General features: G+C 43.9%; 1 protein-coding gene across 1 annotated transcript in view; it reads left to right on the top strand.

The window, feature by feature from the left end:
* Nucleotides 1–22,302: 22,302 nt before the first annotated feature.
* The window catches only part of TSPAN5 (tetraspanin 5), an 89,258-nt gene continuing 84,679 nt past the window's right edge, over nt 22,303–26,881 (top strand). Inside the window, exon 1 of the mRNA XM_064449997.1 lies at nt 22,303–22,852. Within this exon, the coding sequence (XP_064306067.1) occupies nt 22,772–22,852 (81 nt within the window). The 5' untranslated portion in view covers nt 22,303–22,771. The remainder of the gene's footprint in view (nt 22,853–26,881) is intronic.

Below are 26,881 nucleotides of genomic sequence, written 5' to 3'. Positions count from 1 at the left end.
CACAAAGCAGAGCTGAGCTGCTGGGGGAATGTGGCTGTGTATTTCCCTGCAGCAGGCTGTGGCTCACACACAGTGGAGTGTTTGAGAGCTTCACCAGGTGTGCATATCATTTCCAGATATGCTCTGGAAAGACTTAACAGCTGGGCCTGTTCCCACCTCCTTCCTGGCTGAAATGATTGGATACTAATTCAAATACTTGCAAGAGCACACTTTCCAGGTGCTGGCCTCCAGCTATCATCTGCCCACAAGCAGTAATAAAATATTAACATGGGAAACTTCAGGCGGTAAGCTTGTGGAGGTAGATGTTCTGCACTACGGCAGTAGGCAGCATGTCCCAAAAGGAAGTGTGCTAAAAATCACGGGCAAAGAAAGGTAGAAACCAACAGCGCCTGCCTCTTCCCAACAGTTGGTGTTGTGTTTACCTGACATGTGTTTAGGATCACATAATACCTTCACTGTATTTTCACATACACATCTGCCCCAATGCGAGGGACTCCAACACCACATTTGGAAGAATCAATAGACTTCAGCTGCAGGGGGATGTGGCACCAGGTGGCTTTTGCACTGAGCCCTTTGGAGAGATTTTTTTTCATCTAGTGGCATGAGATGTGCAAGAGTACAATAACTATTAAAGAAAATATTCTTGTGCCTTGCCACAGTCCAAAGAAGCAGGAAATGCCATAATTACAGCAGTTTTCGGTAGCTCTCCTGATTAGAAGGGTAACTTTTAAACCACGGTAGATGTTTTTGAAAGTGTTGATATTGGTTTTCAGTGCTCAGTTTGACTGTTGCTCTCTCTTCAGTTCAGGTGGACAAAAACGTGATATTTTTGTACATATGTTTCTGTTATCTACAACCCATAGTAATAGTATAAGTAGGAAAAAACTGTGTGTAACTATAACACTAGACTGGGCTGACAAGAATTTTTTCTCATTAAACTCATGTTCCGTAGACTAAAATGTCACTAAAAAGGGAATACACTTTGGTTTTTTTCCATGTGGTGAAATCCAGGGCCTGTTTAGTCTTTGGGAGACAGTTTAAAAAACAAAATAGCCCCCAAACACAGGGGTTTCTTATTGCAGGTAGAGCTACAAAAAATATACTCTTATTACTTAGAGCAGTCCATGCAGAAAATTGCTTTCTGGCTCACTTGGGAGCCAGGAGCTCTGCTGTTTGCCTGCCTTTGGCACATACGGTATTCTTAACCATGGTTATTTTAAACTTGGGGCTGACAGCAAAGGTATCCTCCTATCTACTCACTTGGTTAAAATATTGACTTACTCTTGTGCACTGTTTCCAACAGTGGCTAATGACAGATGAATAGAAAACAGCTTAAGAAGTAAAAGATCTGCAGTGTGATCTTTCCTCTGGGACACCTTGTCAACTTTTGGCAAAAACCCCCGCACCTAGACCATCATGTTTAATAGATACTGATTGACATGTCTCCATTCATTTGAGTCCCTTTCTGAACAAATTTATATTATTGGTCTTAGATATATTCTCATGGCAATGGAATTTCCAGCATAGCGATGCACTGCGAGAAGGCAGTTCCATTGGCATCAACCTCCATAGTAGGTTCCCACAAACAAACCTGTCTCAGATTGAGCCTCCCCTTCCGATTCAGTCTGGTGGCAGACACGCCAGAACTACCACTGAACAGAAGAAGGTGGAGATACTGATCTTTGCTTTAGCTTTTTTTAAACTATGCTCTCTACCAATCCTGTTTACAGCTTAGTTTGCATCTCCCCTTCTGTTGGATTGTTTGGTTGCTGAGTACTGGAAATCTGGTTATTAACAACTTAATTTCTTCCACCTAGGGCAATGCAAACCATACAGTTACAGTATGTAAATAAGTCTTGCAGTTTAGCAGACTGTGCCTTAAAAAAATGGAATTATAGAAACAAAAAATTATTTAGGATTAGAAGAAGCCACTCTTTCTGATGATTAGCAGCACTTCTCCAAAACAGTACCAGCTGCCCCCCTCCAAGTCCACCTCACTTCATAAAGGGGACCAGATTTGTTTCAAATGTGAACCTTATCTTTTGACCCTGGTGGTAGTTGGATCAGTAAGTCCAGATTTCGCTTGGCAGAGCTGTCCTCAGTTACTGTGTGCTTTTCACTCTTCTGTTGCTGTAAGACCTCTTTTGTTAAAAATAAGCAAATTCAAATGGTGTGTACTTGCAGAGGAACTGTCTCTCCTCTGCTTGTGCCTGTTGTGTTAGCTATTTTCAGACAGCCCCATGAGTTCGTGATTACTTTGGGAATCTTGTGTTGTGAACGAGTGGAATGCACCTCACTCGAGAGAAGCAGCAATACATTTTATTGAGGTAGAATAATATTTTGACAGGGTTCAGGAAATTCAATGTAATTTAACAAAGTTTAACAGTGGTTTATCAAGGTTCAATAAGTTTGATGGCAGGGTTCACTTGATTAACTACTGCATAGAAGAAATGTTCAAAGGAGAATTGCGTTAGAGTCAAGTTAGAATGGTTCACACAGACACTAAAAACGAAAAGGGTAAGGAAGACCCTAATGTTGAGTCATGAGGTTGAGTGGACCCCCTTGCTTTCTAAACCCCTGATGGAACTTAGGTGCAGCTAGGTCCAATCTTAGTCTCAGACTTGGACAATGGTTTATGTCTAATGAATTATCTACACAAAGTTTATAGTAATTAATATTTAATAGCTACATTGACTAGTAATGTTTCATTAGTATTAATTCAGCATGCTATCAGTCACTTAATGAGGATCCGTTGTGAGTAGGGGATCTCTCTGCCTTGAGCAAGGAAAGATCTCTTAGTCCCAGGTAAGGAATATCCAACTGTGAGAGGTGTTCCTGGGAAGTCACCTGGTGAGCAGTCCAGCTGCAAATCAGGGACAGTTCAGATTGGACTTATCCAAAGATCTGCTGTTGGTGGAAGGTCTCTCTGCCTCAACGAGCAACCTTGAGAGGTATCCCAGCTCTGTGGGGAGATCACTGCCATGCAGCCACACTGCCTAGCAGGGAGAGCTCGAAGGCTCACTTAGGCTGTCATATTTATGGAATGAAGTGGTTGGCTTCTAGTTGAGTCGCATGCAATGGAAATTGTAGGCATGAGACTCCTCATACCCACAACTTTCTTTGTTCCTTGGTAAATGAATCTTGGAAAAGCCACCTGCCACATGCTGTTCCAAGCTCATGTGCATCGATGCTCACTGTGCCAGTCGGCTCCTTTGGGGGCTCGCAGAGAACAGATTGAAATTACAGGAGTTCTTGGTGTGACTACGGCTCAGGTCTTTACCTCCTTTGGAGCCTGTACCAAAACACTGCTAGTTTGGTTAAAGGGTTGAGTGCATTTGTCACACCTTGTGACCTAATAAATGAAATGGCCTTAAACAAAGCCAGCTTCATTTCTTCACATCAGGCATTTTGCCATGGGAAGTCAGTGCTGGCTGGCTGAACTCTGTTGTCAAACAGAAGAGGTATGGGAGAGAGATGACTCATCATGTAAACTCATCTTTCTCTGTCATGGTGAGGGAGCTTTAGATGTTCCTCTCTCTCTGGGGTCCGCAGCCCGAGAACTGCACCAACCTGGCCTGGGCCTGGGTACAGGGCAGCTTCACTTTGGAGCATGAGGCGTATTTCCATGGGGACGGCTCACTGGGTGAGCACATGCTTGTGTCTTCATGCCGCCCTCTTCCAGAGTTCGGGTTCCCTCCTCCATTAAAAATGCTTCACAAGCTTTTGAGGTAGCTACAGTAGTGCTTTCTTTTAAAGCTGACCTTCAAAGGAATAAATGCTGTCAGCTGAATCCTTTTTGTCTACTCTGTGCTATATGAAGAAAGGCTGAAGAGGGATGTTTAAGGATGTCCTGATTATTTTTTTTCCTTTTCTGCCTCACCCTGGTGTAATTGCTACAGCTCTCCTATGTCAAACTGTTAATTTTTCTCTGCCAAAGAAATGTCTTGTCAGACTTTGATGTATAGTGTTGCCTCCTGAAAAACTTAACTCCTTCCTAGACAAATTTAGTTGAAGATAGAAATACTTACAAACTCATTGTGCTTTATTTGTGCATAAGTTTTACCAATAAGGGAAGTTTCATGAATATCCCTCATCTTGCCTCCATAAAATTAACTTTCACACATTTTTACTGTAATCTATTAATAAAACTTTTCTTAAGCTTACAGAAATACCAGCCATTCCACATAATAGCTCTTTAATACACGTTTTTTTACATTCCAAGGGTAAAGGGATACAAATCTTTTAAGAACTGATAGAAGACAAGCTTAAATAACTGAAAATTTCAGCTATAATCTACTTTCCTTTGAAAAAAGTTGGGGGTGGAGAGATCATAAGATTTACAGATACACCAAGTTTGCATTTTATTTCAGTCCTCATATTTAACTGAAGTAACTAGTTGTGTTATGAACGTAGATGTAATGCATAGGCTGTGTTTAGTGTCTTTATCTTAGATAAATTTTCTTGAGAGACCTGCAATGTAGTGGTAAACTGTGTGCACAGGATTCAAAAGCTAAACATGAAAACTAGATGCGACTGCTGCTGAGTCATGCTGACAGCTCAGCCTGGTTAGCTTTAACGAAGGCTTGCAGTGGAACAAGGCATCTTTTTAAACAAGGAGGTAAAACGGAAGTCTTGCAGGCACTAATGGTGCTCAGTTGTGCTTGTTGCTGAACCTGCTGTGCTAGCCTCTGAACTGATAATAAGGGAGAGGATTTGCTTTTTGATCCTTAGGTTTCTGGTACTGTAAGTGGGGCTTTGGCTTTTTGACTCGTGCATAACATCTTATTAAAGCAATCTGAACTGTTCCTTTGTTGGCAGACATCACTGAGGGTGTAAACAAATTTTCATTGACTTCAGGGACTGTGGCCAAAGTGCAAGGCTTGTTTTTGCTCTATAATTTTCCCTAAATGCGATTAGGCATTCTTGCAGTGGAGGCTGCTGTTGCTGCTAAGGGACTCTGGAAACATATAATATACAACAATAAATGCAAGTGTATTGTGAACGGATGAGCTTATTTTCTTTTTGCAACCAGTCAGGTTCAAACTCAGTCATGCTGATGGAAAAGGGATGTGAAATCCCAAGAGAAAAGTGATTCCCTGCTGCCCCCCCCAAGCAATCTTTTGCAGTATCTGTTACAGGATGGCCTTCTGCAAATATACATCTGCCATAGGAAATGACTTCACAAAAAAGTTACATAGCAACAGATGTTCCATGTCTTTAGGTGGGTTTACCCAAGGGGGGAAGGACGTTCTTCCTGTTCTCTGACTTTATGGATGCACATTTGGTTGGGGGAAAAAAAAAGATGTTAGTAGTGTGTGATAGTTCATATCCTATCAAGGACAGAGCTGTTTGCACTTTTGGTATGAGTCACACTGGACTAAGCACTGCATGGTGCCAATCAGTTTTTTCATCCTGTTAGCTCATGTTAAAAATACAGCTGGCTTGCTCTCTCACCTACCTTGCATTACTTATCTTGCCTTAGATGATATAAACTAAAAACACACCTTTTCTCACAACCAAAGACAAGGCCCACTTTTACAGTGTACGTGGCTCCTGCCAGTCTGGGGCTGTACAGCAGATAACAGATCTGATCTGCAGCTGCTGTCAGTATTTTGTGGAAGTCCAGGTTTCAAAGTCACCTGGTTGCCTGACACTACCAGGCTTCCCTGGTGTATTCATTGGATTTGACTTTAGCTTTATTTACCACTAGGCTTGTTTTACAGTTCCAAGTAAGGGTTAACCCCTTGCTAGAGCAGGACATGTGGTATTTGTCAGAAAGAAACAGCTTTAAGGCTGCCAGATAACCTGACCAGCCTGCTGCTCTGCACATGGTTTTGTGGGCCTTGCTGATAACGATAAAACAACTGCAATGAAGACGATTAGAAAGATGCTGATGTCTGTAGGGGAGCAAGGCCCTCAGTGGCAGACTAGTACTGCTCTGGCATACAACTACCTTTAAAGAAATACACTTACAAACTTACCAACACTTACAGCATCTTGTTATTGATGGTAGCACCCATCTGCACTTTTTCTGTTGTCACTGTATGCCATCAAGCCCCAGATGCTTATTATTTCATTCTCATCAGAATCACTGCTTTGGTCTGCCAGCCTGCAAGAAACTCTCCATGGCTCTTTGTAACAAACTGAACATTACCAAGCTCTTTTCAGACCAGTCCGGGTGATGCTTATCAAAGGGTTACTCATACAGATCTTGCTTGTTCTAAAAAAGGTGTCCACCCCTAGTACAAGGCATCTGGACTGAAAGCAGCTGGATCCATGGAGCTGCTGGTTCCATTAACTCTGTTCAGTCTGTATCAGAAACTGATTTTTAAGTCTTGCAGGATTAGTATAAACTTTTTTGTTTAGGGATTATATAGACCTATGAGGCCATGCTGGTGCCATTTTGATGGTACTCATGCTATTTAAAAATTGTAGATCAAATTTGAAGGGACTCAAGTATTTTAACTGTTGTACAACCTAGTACAGGTAGGACAAGTTTATCTGCTATGCATCTATCATGAAAACCCCGAGAAGAAGCGCAGAGATCTCTTTTCTCATTGCAGTGACAGCAATAGAGAAGTTATAGCTTTGGGTTAAATCTGTCAGGTTTCACCACTGCAGGGGGGCTAAGGAGAGCCTCACCTTTGTCCTCCCAGCAAATCATGCAAATAGAAAAACAAAGACTGCAAAGCAGAAGAGGCTGGAGGGTGGATCTAGATCTAAGGAGGAGACAGCTCAGAACAGGTCAAACACAGAAGCACTGAGTGTCCTGCAAATATTTGCTGTGATGAAGCATGGAAAGGTATAAGAGCAGTCTGAAAATTTGAGTATTTGCCATTTGCGGAAAGAGAGAAGGGGAATGAGTGCAGGAATTGCTTTTTTCTCTCTGACTCTATTGCCAGAGGGCCAAGACAGGTAATGGTTGCAGATGAAGCTGCTACTTTCCCATTTCCAGGGGATGTGGGCAACCTAGCAGCCTCCTTGCATTGATTTCACTTCAGTACAGCTCTGCTGCTCATGCCGCATGCTTTTGGAAGATCTGTGGACTGTTATTGCCTGCCCTTGCCTTTCCCCGTATAACTTTTTGCAGGAGGAATGGATCTGTTTTGCTTGATGTGACTTTGATATCTGCTGCCTTTTAATCAGCTTTAACTGATGTGAGACTCTAGTGGTGGCAGCTGGGAGACTGCTTAGCTTCAAGCATGGCTGGAGGAGTTCTGTGACCTGAAGAAGGTGAACATATTTTGCTCTCTGGGTGGCAGAATGCCATGCATTAAGGGAGACAGAAAATAGGCATGTGGGAGGAAGCCCTTACTCAAAGAGTTAATACACCTAAATGTGAAGAAAGAGGATTTGGTGTCAAAGTACATCTGTTGCCCATGGTTTGATGCAGTCAGCATGGCGTGTATTGCTAAACCCTTGTCCCAGCTGTCATGAGCACCTACGTTTCCATGATTTTTTGTTGGCTGTTGCTGCTTTTGAAATTTACTGCTTCTGACATACAGGAATATTATTTTTTTTTTAATGTGTGAATGAGCCTGCAGGATGGGAGTGTTGATAGCACACAGCTCACCATGCTGTGCTGAGAGCTTTAGGGCAGCAGAATTTCACCTTCTGGCTGTAATTGTAGTTTGAAAGAAAAAGGATCAAACTGGACAGCTGTCATCAAGCCCTCTGAGTCATAATTCCTAAAGAGATCCTCACCCTAGTCTACTCTTCTTTGCTATATAAAGGAAAACATACATACTTCTCCCTTGGTATTTAGAGAGCAGGCATGTATTAGGCTTGCTAAGCAATAATCTGCTTTCACTGGCTTAAAATTAACTAAAACAGCACTAGGTTTTGGTGGGGTTTTTTTTCCCCCTCTCAGCTGGTGGTAGTAGGGCTCAGGAGGTGGCTCAGGCTTTTGTGGCAGAGTGAAGAAAGAAATGACCTACAGCAAGCTCTTTCTATTGCTAGAGGCATGGTGTCATGTCCACCCTGGATGAGTTTTCCTGGCCTAGCCTCTGGGCTGCCAGGATGGCTGTATGGGAGAGGTGAAGTCTGGGCTGTGGTGGGAGGGAGGGAGAGGTGCTATCCTGCTGAGGATGGGAAAGCATGTCCTAGAGCTGGTGGAGAGCCAGCAACAGCAGGTGTCCTGTGCTACTGTCTGCCACCCTCAACCTATTTACCTAAAGAGAATGTCCTGTCAGCACTCTTCTCCCCTCTCCTATGCTGTGCTGACAGTGAGCTATTTATTTTGAGTTGTAATTGAAAGAGCTATGTCAGGGATTTTAAGCCCCTGCCCATTGCAGTGGGTAAGGACACTGAGAGGCCTTCACTTGCCTTTGCTTCCTTTGCTCTCCCACTAACATGCTAAAAGCTTCAACGTTTCTGACCGAGAATGCTGTATCACAGCTAGACAAGTGTTTCTCGGTCCTGCCGGAGGCTTGCTCCATGACCTCACCCTTATCCCGCAAGCCTATGAAGAGGAAATGTGTTCATGTTATATGACCTGACCCTCTGTCAGCGCGTCCTTTTAGCTCTGTGTAACCTTGTTCATATCACTGCCCATTGGCTCCATGTGCCAGCAAAAGGAGGCTGGAGCCTGTATGTGCCCCAGCACAGCTCCTCTGTGGGGTTGAGGATGTTTGATCTCACTTCATCTCCTCTAATAACATTACTTTATGTTGGTTTCATGTTTGGGTGTGGGGTGGGGGTGTTTTTTAACACACCTATTATTTGGAACCCTGTTGTGTAACTTTAGTGGGCATATCCAGGCTCATGTCGCACTGAGTTTGGATTTGGTTTCTTTTTATTTCTTTTTTTTTTTTTTTGGCAGCTAAAGTTTTCCCTTTCCCACTATTGAGCAGTTGGGCCAATAACCTCCTCCTGAAAACACAGCTGAGATCCCTTTTCCTTGTTAAAACAGCAATAGTGTAATAGTTTACTGCATAGCACCGAGCTGTGCCTAGTGGGTAATGCTCGCATTCTCAGTTTCTTCTGTTGGCCAGATCATGCTGGGAGATGTAACATGTAAGGCTAAAAACCTCTACAGGATGTAGAAGGCCTGTCTACGTGTGTGTCTCTGAATCTTCTCTTAGCGCTCAATAGTAGAATGCTATTTTCCTTTTCTAGCATTAGGGGGAGCACAGCTGTTAACAGAAGCAGGTAAAAAAAAGATACAAACAGAAAAAGCTGTTCTGAACCTCATGAGTCCAGTTTAAACCCTGTCCCTACGTTATGGTCTATTTATAATTCCTGTGCCACCAGTAACAAAGCTTCTGTCCGAGATTGTACGACCTTTCTCTCAGAGACATCAGGCAAAGGGGAGTGGAAACAGGACAGTCTGATAATTCTTCAGTCACCTGGAAAGAAGCAAATATAATTGAGTGGCATTAGTAATTGTTGAAACCTGGTTTGGCTTTCCAGAGGCCTTGTTGACAGCAGTGCTACAACAGCCACTCGGGAATGCTATTACACCACCAGGACTGTCTCTGAGATGATGTGTTTTATAGACTATCCTATCCTGTTTTAGCTTCCAGTGGGGTAACTGGTGATTGTACATAGGGCCTTGGCTACAGAGGAAAATATTCTTCTCTTGTTCTAAGCCCTTGGCTCTATAGAGGGTTTTGTTTTGTACTTTGGTAGGAACGTTGCCCAATAAGCTGTGTAGTAAAACCTCTCTACTCCCAGCCAAAAATGCAGAACTCCTATTGATTTGTCTGGAGCTAGGATTTCACGTGTGGGCTCAAGGTTCGTAGGCCTATGCAATTCCTCTGCCTCTACCTCCTCTGGCTTTGTAAGGGACTGAAAGAGTTAAAAGACATTGTAAAGTGGGATATAGTGAACTGTAGGTGGGAAACTGATGGACGCAGGCTGTGGGGGGCATGTCGGAGGACATGTGGTCTCAGGATCTGCTGGGCCTCGCATGGCAACTTGCAGAGGTCATACAAAGTTTATCTGAGGAAAGGGCTTATGACAGCCTGAAAGACCCTTGCAAACACCCTTCACAATGGCACCTGCGCAGAAGATTGTGAAACTTGTGGAACAAGAACCATATAAGCTCACAGGGGGCGTTACTGAAGCCAGGGTTTAGACTATAAAAGACACTACAACAGAGACTGGCGTGCGCCCACCACCAGAGGATCATCATGTCTGTCACCATCAGTGCTGGATCCAAGGGTGGTGATATCTCCCTATCTTCCCCTATCTCTGCCCCCACCCCGGGCTTTATTTTCCTTTTCTTTTACAAATATTCTTAATAAGAACCCCCACTGTCAATGCTTTTCCATGTTCTTGAGTTGCCTTTTCAAGTTAGTTACTTCTGCATTGAAATAAAAAGTTTAATTGATTGTTTGGTGTCATTTCACCTTTGTTTAGTCTGAGGGGATCATTAGAACCTTGTTTGCTCTCCCTCCTCCTCTTGGGTTGGGATGTGACAGGCTTATACTTGCTTCCTCTGCTCATGAAAAGTACCTTATTGATCAGTTTTCTTTAAACCCGTAAGGATACTTCCTGGCTACTCAGTGAGCAAGGCCAGCAGAATTAGTCTCTCTGTGCATAAAAGGTACCAGATAATGACATTTAGTCCAAACATTCTATCAAGGATACTTCATATGTTTTTCCAAAACTCAGCACACACTTTAATAATTGTAATGGACAGGCTGATTGATTGCTTGGCTGATCCCCTAGATTCAATAACTAAAAATAAATGTTGAAAAGTTGCATAATCTTGGAGCTAAGGCTGTTCCCTGCATGTTCTTTGGAAGCCAGAAGTCCAAGCTGGGGTTCGCTGCTTTGTGGGACAGCTGAGCAGATCCTCTGAGAGCTGGCAACGATGTGCCAGACTTGGTTTCTAAAGAAAGACCAAGAGGGAGCATGGTAGTTTGGGTCAGCTCTTTCTAGTGATGTCATCAGCTGTTTCTTGCTGGTGTTATTGGCTTGGTGCTATCAGGTTCACAAGAACACATCAGCCTCCATCCATCTCAAGCTAGCCTGTTCTGTATGCATTGAATTGGCTTTAGGAATATACTGATGCTAGTAGTGCCAAGAGAAGTGGAGGAGGCAGTGATAAGAATTATTCCTTTCAAGGGAAGAGTCTGGGATGGCCAAAACAGGCATGCACGGGTGGCAAGCAATAGTACCGCTGGCTGTGGGAAGACTGTGCAAGGAGGACAAATAGTAACTGGTATGTGTGGATCCTTCCTTGGTAGTATTACTCAAGAGGAAGTTTCTATGAGACTTGTGGTGTTTTCAGTGCTTCCAGAAGTCAGAAGAAGTGGGAGAGAGCTGGAAAGGGACTAAAGAAGGAAGACTCCTGGGAAGGGCAGGAAAGACGGTCAGAAAGAAAAAAGCCTTTGAGCTCACCTTAAGAAGGGCATGAAGGCAACACATGACCCAGAGTGACAGTGTCATGAAAGCTACAATAGAAATCACCAGTGGGAAGGGGTATTCTTCATTCCCCCTCCTCTTTTTTTTTTTTTTTTTTTAATTTATTTCAAAAGGATGGCAGGATCATGAGGCAAACTGTTATTTATGTTGTGGGGAAGAGACATGTAAGAGGACATCTGTTTTAAGGAGTTGTTTCAAAAATAACCACAGGAGAGGAGTGTGTTTGCAGAGCGCAGCAGGCAACCTGCAGAGTAGTAGAAAGTAAGACAGCTGTGGTGCTCTGAGTGCAGACAGCCCCAAATGGCTGCAGGACTGTGTACATTTGTACTCTTTGCCAGACTGCCCCACCCTGACCCCAGTGGGTGTTTTACAAATTGAAGGAGGTGCCGTTTCCATATTTTCTGTCCAAGAACATTGATCCCATCTCTGTTGCGCTCCTTTCTCTTAAGTCAGCAGCTTTTAAATTCAAATTTCAAGTCTTTAAAAAATAACCCTGTTTCAATGAATATCCAAAATGTATGGCAGAGGAATGCAGATTTGGATACTACTCCATCCCAAAGAGGAGGCCCTGTTCACCTGGAAAAAAGAAAAAGCAGACTGAGAGATTTTGAAGCAGGATGCTCATGTCTAGCATTCTGCCCTAGCCTCTTAACTGCCTGCTGAGTACAGGAACAGGCAGCAAACCCGGCCACTGATTTACTGAGATGGTGTAAGAAAGTCCATTAAAGCTTACCTGTTGCCTCAGCTTCCTAGTGGGTAAAACAGAGAAGTAAAAAGCACGGCTTTTCTGCCCATTTTCCTTCTAAAGTCTGTGGTTTCAGGCAGCTCTGAAAGTGTTGCAGTGTAGGATTGAGTGTAAATATCATGTATGATCCATCAGTGAAATGAGAGGGGCAAAGCCAGATGGCGTGAGGCAGCCATCCCACTGGGGAACACAATGTTGCAGGCACTGGGCAGTTCATTTCTGCTGTTAGCCAGGTGAGAGCACACGTTTGGTGAAGACTGGATGAAATATGAGCATAATTGATTGTAGGGAGATTCGACCTCTCCACGGCCAAGCACTCCTTAGGACAGAACTTTGACAAAATGTTCATGATGAATTTGCATCCCTGTCTACTTTCCAGTTTTTGGTAGGAGAATCAGTGGCAAATACTAGTTAAAAGTTGTGACCAGATATGCCCCCCCCGTTTTTTTAGCTATCCACTGTAGGTAACAGAAACATTACGCAAATAAATGTGAGGGCTTGAGATATAGTAGCTGATATCACTCTAGCAGGAAACAGCTGTATTTCTTTTCTATGCTAGTGGCTGTCAGCAAGTAACACTGACTGAGCTGACTTCAGATATCCTCTACCTCAAGGGAAATATTATCCTCTGTACTCCTTCCAGTACTATGTTTTCTGATAAAGAACAAATGTGTCTGCTAAAATCAGTTCATGCTGCAGTAACTACTTGGAATGATACTTTGTTTTCAGTTACAAAAACTCTCACTTAGAGCACAAAGTAACTATTTGGAGTTTTGCAGAACTAATCCGTATTTATCCGGCGATGCCTGGTATAACCAGGACTGTGCTTTGGCCAGTGTTTTGTAGCTGAGTACCACCTGTAATGCAGTTTCATGTGTATGTAAGCCAAGAATGGGATGTGCTCTGGACAAAATTTGACATTTCAAAGGAGTTCAGTAGCAGTCAAAACAGCTTGGAGTAAAATGTAGCAATAGGGAATTTAATATCATGCTGTTACTCCATAGGTTAACAGGAACAGATAGAAATCAATTGCTTGTCACTGTGTAAGAGAGGCAGTATCTTTAATCTTGGTTGTTGTAAGAAACACATATCTATAGTTGGGTAAACAGATAATTGGCTTTATGCTTTTACTCAGGTTCAATTCATGTTGAAACTAATGGTCATTTAATGCCCAGACTGCTTAGGCTATCCCACTGGATATCCTGCCTCTTCTCTGTGCCTAAGTTGCATACTAGGCCCCATAGGACTTGCACCTGACTGCTTTTGAGGAGACATGGGCTTCTAAGCACTGCAATCACTTTTGGAACAGGAGCATACAGGGCTGAACATCGACAGGTATGTAGGCATACACATTGTATGTTTTTTATTCTTTCCCTGAACTATTTAATGATTTACTATTCTGATCCTCTTCAGGCCTTGCTGAGATAAAGATTTTTCTATTAGTTTGTAACCATATAGAAGATATAAAGCAGTTCACTCTCAGTAAATTTGGTAGGTAAGGATTTTATCCCAGCTTGGACTAAGCATATGGCTTCCTGTGTGTAGCTGTTTGATTGCATCATTCTTGTTTCATTTCTGACGATTTGGCTTATGCCTCTCTTTTCTTTGTGTGAAGTGGGACCGGAATGTATTGTGCCATTCTGTTGCACATATCTCTGGACATGCTGTTCTCTGCTGTGGAGCTATGGAAAACTGCCCAAAATTTTCCCTGAATACTGCTGTGCAGGTGCAGGCAGGGTGGCGAGTGCAACCTCACAAGGACACAGATATATTCAGAAAAAAAGACTGACTGAGTAAGCACTGTGAGCGGGCAGCTGCAAAGAGGTGCACTTCTATAGTGTGGAACGCTGACTGCGGGCTCTTCCTTGTCAGCCTAGCAAAAGCTGACCTTGTGTTTGATACAGTTGCTTCTCCTGCCAACCTTTCTCTCTGCAGGATCCTACGCACTTCAGCTTGCTCCCTCGATGGCTCACTGCTGCCGAGTCCTGCACCTATCGAAGTTTGGGAAACGTCCTTTTCTCCCTCTGCAGAGCCTGTGGAGGCCCTGTGAGCACCCCCATGGAAGGGAGGCATCAGCAAGCTGCACGTCGGCGTGATTTACCACTAGATGGCTGGACATCCTTTTTGTCCGGTTCTCGGTTTTGTTCTCTGCTCGGCGTGACAGTGCTCAGAACAGAACAATGGACTCGTTGTAAGCTCTCTGCCCACCCCCTTCACAGCTTAACGTTTTTAAAAAGCTGATACTTTTTGCAAATTTACATTTATGATGAATAGTTCAAACTTTCCAAACCTACTGAAAGAGCTGTGCTAAGATCTAAGAAAATGATAGGTGTTTTGCAAGACAGAAAAAGCTCCCGACTCCTGTTCTTTCTTCCATTACATTACACATGTAACACAAGTTTCATTGAGTCTTTTATTTCAAAGGTGTATGCATAACTGTGACACATATAACATCACTCAGACATAGCATAACAAATGCCTGAGGAGTCGTGACACAGCAGCCACATATTTTTGTGTGGTGAATTTCGTGTCATAAAATGTGTGAAACTTTCAGACAGTGACATTTATGTCACTGATTTGGGCAGGTATATCTGCTTTCCTTTAAGAAAAAATATTTTGCTCATGGTCAGCCTCTTCAAAAAGTTTAGTACTTCTGGGTGGAAAAACGTCAACTTTCCTGATGACTGCAGACAGATACATTATACAGAGCAAGGAGGCCTACTTCAAAAGGCAGATGTTCTCCTGCCTGAAAGCAGACAAGAGGAATAGACAAAGTATGCATCTGTTTCTTGAAGATATCATTTCTTCCCCATTACCAGCCTCCTTCACATTTTCAGATCCCTTATTTGTATTTACTGGGTCCAGACTGTGTGTTTGAAGATATATTTGTGTGCTTGAATTCAAAACAAGAGAGGTACATTTTTAAATTAAAATTACTTTAGTTGTTTTGCTGTTGCAACACCAGCGTTTTGTACTTGCCACGTGCAGGAACAAGGAGGAGGCATATTCCCTGCCTGCAAGGTAGTATAATCTAAAATATCAAACCTGGAATCTTGGGGCACTCTAACAGCTTTGTGAGAGGCTGAAGATACGGTGAAGCTATGCCTAAAGATGGTGGTACATAAAATGGTAAGATGGAGATGAATCTAGAAATAGGTCTGGGGTGGGATTTCTTTTGTTTTCCAAGTGTTGTCTCAGTCACTCACAGTTCAATTTTCTTAAAGCACCATGACAGCAAAAAAAGCTGATGGTATAATTAGTGTGGCAGAAGAAGAGCAGGAAATTGAAATGAACTCCACCCATCAGTGAAACATAGGTACTGAAGCGTGCAGCAAACAACATGCCTCTGAAAAAACAGACTTCAAAAGTAATTGTTCAACCCAACAAGAATATCAGTGGCCACTCTGTTCTCATCTGCAGGATGGTTTCCGGTTTTGTTAATATAACAGCAGAGAGTAAGAAAGGCTTGGAAATTTCCCCCTACTGGACTTGCAGACAAATAAATAGTATATTTTTCTGAAGTGCCTTCCTTTTAAAGGTGCCTGAAGGGTAATATGTGCAGGTTATTCATGAAAGGTAACCTTGCACTTGGAAGAAGTCCAGAAACGAAGTCTGGACCCAGTTTACTTGCTCTTCGAACTCTTCCAGTTCCCAAGCAGAGAAATTGTGCAGCTAGCTTGAGTCTTATCTTCTGCTACTTAATCCTGTCACAAACAGCATGTTATTGCTGAGTATAGAGGACTGTCTGCCAATGATGTAGCATTGCGTATTCCTCCCATGACACTGTGGGAAGTAAAAAGTCCTAACAACACAGCATGGTTTTGTAATGACTCTAGTACTGCTATTTTATGCCTTTTGGGAGTGTTTAAAAAACCCCGTATTTTATTTACCTTGTTCCTAAGCAGGCCCACCCAAATAAACTATACAGAATATTGCTGTAAAATACCTGTTCACTGGTACTATTAAAAGTGCTGTGTTTGCTGTGGCAGCTGTCTTGCGTAACATCTGAGAAATCAAAAGTGTCAATACTGATGGTAAAGGAAACTGCTATCTTTGATCCTGCGATGTGGTAACTGTTGTCAGATGTGAACAGAGAAGGTATGTATGAAGAACAAGCCACAAAAATGTGAGGAAATCAGGTTAAACATATTGACCACCTTTCTTTGGGATTATCAGCACACTTGCAGAACTCTTGTACAGATCTAATAAACTGTTAGAGGCCCTGGATACACTGTCATGTAGCCTGACAGACAGGAGACACTGATGTCACAGCAAAGATGGCAGACCTTTTGCCACTGCTATTGTCATAGCTCAGATGAGCATGTTCCTGCCAGAGCTTAGGAGGTGGCTCCCTGCAGCTGGACTGTACCACAGATCTGGGGCCTTTTCCGGCAGGTGCTGACTCTCTTGAGCACCTCATCACTCTCCCCAGAAGGTTTTGGGTCAACTCTCTTGCATGATGGCAATGACACAGAGTCCCTTCAGATCACAGCATCCCTACAGCTATTTGAATAAAAAAAAACAATGGAAAAAGTGTTGTTTAGATTTAAAATGACATCTTGCTGCAAAGTCAGCTTTTCCTACTCTGTTCTCTGCAAGATGATTTAAAGGGCCCACCTGCACAGGGGTCTGGGGTCTGAACTCTCGACCAGGCTGGCCAAACATCTACTCCAACACCTCTTGGCTCAACTCTAGGCCAGATCATGGCTGAAAACTTTTCTAAAAGCTGAGCTCTGAGATTAATTGGTCTGCTAGCCTCCCCTCCCTCCACTCTGACTGCAACTTGCATTTAAAGCCTACAACAACCAGATTTGCAGCCTTGTGCTTCTCATCCTACCTCCTGTTCCACTCCCTGGTCTTCTAACAGGTTTACAGATCTGCCTGGAAAGAGATGTCAGACTGATTCCTGACACGTGGACAACTCTGATTCAGGATCCCAGGAAAACAAAATTCTGCAGGGATAAGGGATGAGGAAGCTCAGGTGGCTTAGGGCTGAGCAAAGGAAACCCTTGAAGGGAAACATACTCAAAGATTACTTAAAATGGTGGATTTGCAGAAAATCTTATCACCATTAAAAACACGCTTGAGGAAATCCTCACTCTACTGAGTACTGTTACAGAGTAAACACTATATGTTCAACCTCTGAGCTATGAAGCGAGGGTGTCCTGTGTTACTGGGTGAAGAATGGCTGAAAGCAACTCAGAGGGCCTTGAAAAACCTAATGGACCTTAACTTAAGAAAATCATATGGCACTCTATCATAAAGTAAACTTCGGGTGCCCTTTCAGACAGAGCATTCTCAAGAATTACATCAGAACCTTCAGGTATACACAAGCAATGGTCTGTGTTTGGGAAGGGAACGGTTTTGAAACTTGCAGAGTTTGACCAGTGCCCTTAGCACTACTAAGTTAGAAGGATAAATTGGCACTTACTGGAGTCTGAGTTTATATCCATTTTAACAACCATGGTCCCGTTCCACCAGTAAGAGAAGGGGAGCTGACTGCCCACATTCTGTTTGTAGCTACCCCTATTTCAGGACTGCAAATCTGTGTCTCTTTTGTAGAATAATGCGTATGTTTTATCTCATGAAGTCCCATTGCTGTCTCGTGTATAAAATGGTTGTAAGAAGTACCGTATAGTTAATGCACTTTGGATCCAGTTTGGATGTAAAAGTGTTTGGAACCACACCTGCAATCACTGTGAGCTTTGGACCAGGTACATCATACTATTCCCGTTTCACTGCTGTATAGACTTGTCAGGGGAATTAATAAGAAAGAGCTCTGTAAAAATCTCCAACGCAGGGGCTTGATGGGGCACTGCACAACAGAAACAGAGCTGTGTTTCTGAATGTTCTCCCCAAGCTGCACCATGGTGCAGCTGCAGCCTGGGCTGCTCCTTTGCCTTTGACCGCACAGCATGAGAGAGGAAGCGTGCCTCCACTCCCACCCCTTCCTCTCACAAGCAGCAGAGGTAGCAGCTCCTGGCTTGAGGTGCCTGGCACAAAAACCGCCTCTTCCTTCTCTTACAGGAAAGGAATAGCAGGGTGCATTATTCTTCCCTATGGTTTCAAAGCAGCATTTCTAGCACTAACGGTCTGCACATCTCATTTTGCGTATGATTGTTTCAAAGGGACTTTGGAGGCTGCGTCTTCATGTCTATCTGCTTAGACTGCTGCAAGACTTGTCTGGGCTCATCTTGAACAAACCAGCTTGCAGACTAGAAGCAGTAGAGCTCGGCTGAGCAGACTTTGTGACCATAATTGCTGGTACTTAGTAGTTCTCTTTTAGTAATTTTCGTCCTGGTTGGTAGCTCTTATCTCCTTTGTTCCAAAACCTGCCAAATGCTGGTAGGAACTGGAGTGAATACAACTTGCAATTTCTTTATATAGTTATCCTTACTTTAAGAACACATGAAATAATGTATCCTTACACCAAAAGTACAGAATCTGGAGACAGAAAATGAAGGCTCAGATACACGTTCTCTTAAGAAAGTAAAATCAGAGATAACTCAATTGGTTATCGGTTATTATTTGGTATGCCTTAGATTTGGATCCTGCCCTCTAACTCTGTATGTGTACAGACATGCTTAACACTTGGTGAATCATCCCAACAACAATGTTGTTGTTGTCAGATTATAATGATGTCGGGTTGGTCCTGCAAGAGGATATTATTATCTGGTACTGGGAGCTAAGTTTTGTACTGAAAAAGCAGCTCAGTACTCACCAGAAAGCCACTAACCGGTGTTAGCCATAACAGTAATTAGTCAGTACTTGTACTTGTGAATTAATTGAAAAGAGTTGTGTTATTCTTATGGGATTCTGAAGTCATGTTTGCAGCTGGGAGATGGCATGCAATTCCACCAGGGCCAGTACAACTTGTATCCCCACTTGAGTTTGGTCCTATGAAATTCTTATCTCAGAACTATTTTTAAACCTAAAAAACATCCCCTCATCAGTGGTCATTCATTTGCTAAGCAGAAAACAAATGTTTTCATGGTTGCAAAACTATCAAATGAACATTAATGGCATTACAAGCTGGTAATTAAATCGACAAAAATCTGACTCTATAAATCTTGTTGTATGTCAAAAAGCTCTATGGCTTCCCTGTGGAAAAATACTGCTATCCTACAAATTTCAACTACAATGAAGTGTCTAGGAAATAACTAGACTTAGGGACCCAGACAATGAACTTTTCTTAGACCACAACTCTTTTTCTCACTGAATGTGGCTCATGGTGAGATTAGCAATGTGATAACTCACGGAACTACAGCCTTCAATGTGCTGCTTAGCCATTTCTCATCTCAAGTCACTCAGGCTTGCATTTCTTTTTCCCTGGAAAATGTCAAAGAATTCATAGATCAAAAAACAGGAGCTGACACAAAGACAGAGGTGCTGGATCTAAGAAATGACTGAATTGAGGAATTGGGATGAGAGCTTTTCACTTGGTGGGGAGTAAAAATTTCAGAGTCCACAACTATACCCCTTTTAAGATACAAACTTCTTAAACTTCCTGCACTTACTAGCACTAGACTTGGCCAGTTTTTGGTCAGAGGAAGTCCATTGATATCTACATCTTAGAGACAGGAAGTAGATTTAATCATTCGGATGGGACATTTTCTCCGATGTCAGTAGTAAATCAAAGCATTGCCTAGTGTTACAAAGCACTGTGCTACTAGAAACATTGCTTTGTCATTGAAATACTGTCCATCAGTACTCCCGTGACTCGTCGCATGAATTATAAACTAATAGAATTTGAATTACTGTCTTGCCATACTGCAAGGAAATGTGGTATTGCTCCTGCTTAGCATTGTCTCAGGCTTTTGTGCCAAAGCACCATGCTGGAACTCAGTGTTGACTGGTAACTGACAGTGAATTTAAAGTGCTGTCCCAGCCATCTTGCTCAGCTGCCAGACCTAGGTGGCCAAAGCATGTAAGAAGTGATCCACAAGAGATGGCACAAAGCCAAAGGATGGGGACTTTTTGTCCCTGTTTGTTTAGGACAGGAGACAAAATGTGTTTGTAAACCAGAGAGTCTGCTGCAGGTGCAAAGGGCTCTGTTCCAGCTGGCATTAGGAAAGATCAATTACCTACCTCAAAGCTGTTCTGCTGCCTTTGCTGTCTGGTTGCTCATTTCTGAGGCTGCACAGGACCCATACACACAAAGTGAATTAAGAAGAGCAGGGTTTGCTGTTCAACACCCTCTTCAAGCGAGGAGCTGAAACGTTAACACCAGATGTCCCAAGTTCTCCTTAAGCTGATCAGATGATGGAACAATGTGAAATGCTTTTGACTTTAAAATGACACTTGGCAATGATAATACTATTCTCAATTGAGAAAGCAAGTCAAGTCTTGTAATGTGATGCTAGAATTGATGTAGGTTGCATTTCTTTCTAAGTTGTTGATTGGGAATGAATGGATTAATATGTAAACCATCAGAGATTGTTACTGAATTTATTGTAATAAATATTACTCTGCAATATTTTGCTGTTGCCTGTGAAGCATTAAAATGCTAAAGGGTGCCAACACGTGGTGTTAGTAGGGTGTTATGACAGTAATACTGTAAATGTTTGTACAGGTTGTCACCAATATTTGAAGCAACTTGTAAAAACAACACCTTAATATAATACATTATTACCATACCCTACTGTAAGTGGTGATGTGCTTCTACTAATTGGTACAGAACCTACACATTATTATTCACCCTTTCTACCCTCTCCCCTTAGACATGTAGACATGTTGCATTAATTTCTCATACACCAATAACATTGTTTTTTACATGGATCCATTTCAGCAGATGCTTTTTCTTCTCAACATCTACCAGACCTGACAGATTAATATTTCCTCTCTCAAAAAAACACGACCAAAGCCCCATAACCAATATGAAGTGATCTTGAACCAAAGACTATCTTTTGTAGTTCTAACAGTATGATACTTTTGAAGAGTGTTATCTTGTAACCTTGTAGAGATGAGAAATGTTATTTATTACAGAGAAGTCTTGCCTCTTTTGAGTTAAAAGTATTGCACTTGTAGCCTGACCAGGAAACTCTGAAGATGTGAAACATTGGAACGATTATGTTCTTCAGCAAAGAAATGCTATTAATTACACTTTTAATGCCAGACCACATGGATCTGAACCCCAAATAGTGTATGAATACAACTAAGCCATGTAACTTTACAGTTGGCAGATTCAATACAAATTCGGAGTATGTTAAAACACAAACTCTAGAAAACATTGTACAATAGTTCTTTAGGTGTTTCTGTGTGTGTAGCACATACGCGTTCATGTGGGAGGTGATCTGAAGGCACCCATTCAGAATAGCCTCCACACAGAAATTACGGTCTTGCTCCTTCTCATTACTGCAGCCAACCTAGAACCACGCTGCTCTCCTGGCGTTTCTCCCTGTGCGTGCTGTGGCGGGCTGTCCGCTGTTCCCTCGCACTGGCCAGGCTGTGTTATTCCTCGCTGCCTCGGCGTTGGCCGGCCTGTGCAATATTTTTAACTCAAAAGACGGAGGGACGGAGCTCCCCGGCCTAGCACCTCTGGGGTTTGTGCAACCCCACGGCTGGGGCAACCTGCCGGGGACCTTTGCCGAGGGAGGCAAAGAAGGACGGAGAAAGAAGGGAAGGAATCTCGACTTTGACTTACAAACCCCTAACGAGGAGACGGGCTTGCCCGGTGCCGTTACTCCTCAAGGGCACCCGACACAAACCGAACGGCGTTTACCTCAGCGCCGACAGGTGCGGCCCCTCACACCCGGCCCGCCCTCAACGGCCGCGGGCCCCGTTACGTAACCCAGGCGGCGGCGACAGGCGGCAGCCGCTCGGCCGCCCCCCGCCCTCACCGCCGCACACAAAGGCTGGCGGGCACAGCCCGCCCCCCCCCCATCCCCCCCCCCCCCTTCATCCCCCGTGGGAGCCACCCCACGGCCGCCCGCCGCCCCATCCCCACGCCACCGGACCATAGCCGGCGGGTGGGAGCTACAAGAGGGGCCGCCGCGGAACCGCCCTCGCCCCGCCCCCAGGGCGTCTCGGGCAGGCAGCCTTGCAGTTGGGATTGGCCAGGCGCGACGCCAATCATGCCGTCAAGGCGACCAGTGGCGCGCTTTTCCCCGCCTCCCTCCCTTCCTCCGCCTCTCGCGAGGCGGGGCGGGGCGGGGCGCGGCGCGCGCGGCGGTTGTTGCTGCTGCTGTGGGGGCGGGGGAGGGCGGGAGCCTGGTGTGAGAGGGCCGCGGGCAGTTGGGAGCTCCGCCGGTCTGTGGCTTTGGCTGTGGTGGTGGCGGCGGCGGCGGCGGCGAGGAGCTCCGCGCCTCTGCCCGGGCGTCTCCTTCCTCGCCGGCCGCCTCTCTCCTTCTCTCCCCTTCTCTCCCCGCAGTAGCCGGGGCCTCCTCCATGCGGGAGAAGAGGAGGAGGTGGGAGCTGCTCGCCGGCCGTCCCCGGCGCCCGGCAAGTCGGAGCCGACCCGCCGCCGCGCCGCTCCTGCCGCATCTCCCTACGGCGCGCAGCCGGCGCTGAGCCCTGCCCGCCGCGCCGCCCCCAGCCCCCTCCTCCTAGTCGTCCTCTGTTTCCCCCCCCTTTATTTTTTTTTTTTTTCCTTCATTTTTCTCCTTATCGCTTCTCACCCTGGCTGCGGGCAAAGTGTCTTCATGAGCGCAGAGGATGTCCGGGAAGCACTACAAGGGGCCTGAAGTCAGTTGTTGCATCAAATATTTCATCTTCGGCTTCAATGTCATTTTCTGGGTAAGTGGGCCGGTTGTACGGCGCTTCGTGCCTTCCTCTGCAACCACCACCTTCTCCTCCTCCTCCTCCCCTGCCGCCGCTCCCGGGATGGGCACGGCCAGAAATGAAAACTGAGGGACGTGTAGAAGCGGAGCGCGGGGTCGTGCGTGACAGTTGGGCGCGAGGCCGGCGGTTGGGGGTTTGAATGGGGCTTTCAGGGGGGTGGCGGTCGGGGGGGCGCCGCTGCCTCAGCGCCCCCCTTGCAGCCGCCTCCTGCCCACCGGGCTCCGGCCCCGGCCAGCCCTTCCCTGGGCAAGTTGGAGTGCTGCATTCCTGCACCTCCGGGGGCTGCCGATTTTTCTTCCCTTCCGGCCCTCCTAATTGCTTTTGTTGTAGGTGCCAAGAGGGTTTCTTGCCTTTTTTTCTTTTTTTCTTTTTTTTCCCCTCCCCTTTATTCCTCCTCCCTCCTTCCCCCTCGTCTGCTTTGTGGTGGGGGAGGGATCGGCTAGACACCCAGGCCTGGAGAAGAAGGAATTGATCTGCATGTTTTCGTGCTGATATCCCTATTAAATAAAAAATAATATTTAAAAACATCACAGCTCAAGTTCTCTGAACGGTGCTGTTTAAGGCAATGATTACACAATGATGAGGTTGTATACAGCACGGGTTTATTATGATTAGCTATTACCACGTAGTAGTAGTAGCGGCAATAATAGGATGGAGGAGGGAGGAAACAGTATTCCCTCCCATCCCTAAAGTGCAAGCCCATGGGAGGCTTGGTTGGGCATTTACAGGGATTCCTGGCTGTGCTGCTTGGTCTCCTGACTGCACAGTATCTTATTGCACCATTCTAGCGCTTGCTGTAGAGTAGGCAGACTGTATAGTGAAATGTAGCCTGTGTATAATAGTATTTCTAGCATCTTCTCAGTGTGTTGAATTGGAAAGAGAAGCAGCTGGTTTTGGGTGTATATGCCAAATTTCGTAAGCACACAGGGGAAGGGGTGAGCGTTCTCACATACTCTCACACACACACACACATATGTATGATGAGGCTATATTACTGCATAGATTGCTAAAGTTGGGTGAAGGCTCTTGCATGTACAGTTCCCCCTCTTTTAATGAGATATTCCTTTTGGCAGTGAGAAACATGCACAAAGGTAGGGTGAATGTGCTTTTGAGGGGCTTTGAAGGCAAATCGAGCATATATCTGGTATGGTGGCTTCTTTGGACCAGAACGGTGAATGGGGGGAAAAAACACTTAGAAGTTTTGTGGATGAAGGTGGGGAAGAATAGAGGAGAGAAACCTAACCAGTACTGCGCTTGCGATTATTACCTTGGGGAGAACAGAGAAGGGTGATTACGTGGCTAGCAGGTGTTCATAGGTAACCTGGTGTCTGTGTTCCTGGAAAGTAAAGACGCCTGAAGAGGATGTTTTGGAAGGATGGAAATTTTGATTAATGACGCCTTTATGGTGAAATACCTTTCCTTAATCAAGAAAGTAAGCTGTTAGAGTAAAGTTGACTGCAGTTTTATGTCAATATTTACTTGGCCCAAGGCTGACCCGTGGAGATGAGTGGTTGCAAGCTTCATAGTATCCTGACACTACAGTAGCTGATTTTGTTGTACTATTTGCCCAGTTTTTAGTGGTTGAGTTTGCCATGGTTCTTTTCACTTTTCTGTTTTTTCGTTTTGATTCCCCTGAGCTTATGTTGCTGTGAACACACACGTTTTTTGGCAGGGAACAGAGTCATGTGAGGAACACTTGTGTGCGGTGTCCTTGGATTAAAAGAGGGAGATTATGGGGAAATACACATAAACGTGCTAACTTGCTCCTTCAGGTCTATAAGAAGGTATATACCCTGTAATTTCCGTCATCTTATTCTCTGAAGGTGAATGTGCACGTGGATGGTGCAAGTGGGGAAGTGGTATCTTTTAGGTGTTTTGTGGTTAGTCATTTTCTTATTCCTGTGTTGTTGAGGCTGATGCAGCATAGCTTTTGCATGGTGGCAGATGTTGCTCTGTTGTAACTGCATGGGTTAAAGGATATCTCGCTGGGCCACACAACTTTATACCACTGGAATGCTAATCTGAAGAGCTGAGTATATCACCCACTCTGCCATTTGCTTGCTTACAGATTTCCCCTTTTGCAAAATCCTAATAGTCTCATTTGTGTCTTTGGCTAAACTTCTTGAAATCCACAGAGACAAAACACTTTATAATGTTCTGAAGAACTGACTAAACTCTTGTAATCTCTTTATGAGGAAGCCTGCATTTATTACCATGTCTCTCATGATTTGTACTGAAAACATAGACAGTTACTCTTGTAGAATACATGTTAATGTTGTTTTTTACTGAATTAATAGTAAACCCTTCAATAGTCTGTCATGAAACAGGGCCAGAAAAGCTGTAAATGAAAGCTGCAAGTTTGGTTAGCTGTTCACAGAAAGTGATAATGAAAAATAGCCACTAATGTAGTCATTGTAAATAGATTGAAATGATGAAGAGGTCATCGTATTAACCCCATGACACTCTGCACGCATTTTGCAAACATGGAGATATTTAGGACACCTTTATTAAAACCTCTACCTGAGCGTTGTTATACAGTGGTTTTAACCTTTTGACATTTTAATATAAACAAATAGGAAAGTATTCTCTATTCTGCATCATAAAACAACAGACTAAAAATAAAGAGAACTGAGTCAGAGCCTTGAACAGAGGAATACTGGAATATTATAGATCTGCTGAAATTGTGTGAGGAATGATTGTACGTGCTGCTTAAACTGAAGATATTACAAAAACTTGGAGGCTTTATATCCCACAGAAAATAGCAAGACAAATTAACAGGCCTTTTTCTCAATTTTTTGTTTTTGTGCTGGTCTGTTCTTTCCTTAAAAAACACAGCTGAATTATTGGGATAAAGAATATGGGAAAGTTGCACTCTAATGCTGTATATGTAGTTGTAACTAAAGGTGACAGTATGTGCTTTAGGAGACAGTTCTTGACCTTGTGCCACCCCAGAGAACATGTTCTTGTCTAACTGTGTTTCATACTCTTGTAGAAGACAATATTATCTGCTGAACCTATACATAATTAATGTTCTAGGTATATCTGCAAGCTTAATTTTTTTTTGAAATTCAGTGTTAAAGTTGGTAAATATGCTGGGAGTGTTTGCTCAGAAAAACTTATTTTATGAGACCACAATGTTCTTGTGGAAGAGGAAAGCTCGTTTGGCACTTGCCAAAGTAAGATTTAGGAACTGAGACCAAGTAGGCACAAATACATCTAAAGCAAAAGTTAGAACTCAGTATTATGTTTCCCTTTCCATTGCTCAGCTGCCATTCTTCTGCTGGTTTTTCATTAGGGCACACACCTGGGCTTTAACTTGACTAGCGTAATGCCTGTGTGAAAGCACCATGTTACGCTTGCTGCCTTTCTAGGCTGGTGGAACAGGCAGCGTGTTTTTTATGAGCCTTTATGTCTTTGTCTAAGTAAACCATAATGTAACCCAATTTACATGAGGGCTGCAGCCATAATATAAGGTAACAGAAAACATTCTTCTGTAGTTAAAAGAAAGCAAACAAACAATGCATCCTCCCTGCCTTCCACCTTAGACTTCCAGGCAAAATGGTGTCAAAGGTACAATGCAAAAAGTAAAAGTAGGCTGCCCTATTTCCCAAAAGGCAAGAAACATTTCCCCTTCTTTCCTCTTCAACTTTTGCAAGACAGTTTTAAGCTGACTTTTAGTTCCAAGAACCGTTTTAAATTGCTCTCTGTGCTTGATGGGAACTGGGTCTGTACTATTGTTTAACTCTGAATTTCCATACACGCTTGATTCCACTGACCCTAGCCTCATGGGAAGGATGTATAGAAAGCATTGACGCCTCAGACAGACACCTTTGCTTTATCTGATGATTCACTGTAAGTTGTGAGATACGCTGCGATTATGATATATCAGCATATTACAAGTCATAATTTGTATTTTAATTGGCTTGGCATCTGCTGGTTTTGATGGCAACCATATGGGAGTCTAAATAGTCTTCTGAATTACAG

This window comes from Phalacrocorax carbo, chromosome 4 (assembly GCF_963921805.1).
Source record: "Phalacrocorax carbo chromosome 4, bPhaCar2.1, whole genome shotgun sequence".
NCBI classification, from domain to species: Eukaryota; Metazoa; Chordata; class Aves; order Suliformes; family Phalacrocoracidae; genus Phalacrocorax; species Phalacrocorax carbo.
The sequence above is the reverse complement of the archived record's forward strand: the minus strand, read 5'-3'. Positions and strand labels throughout refer to the sequence as shown.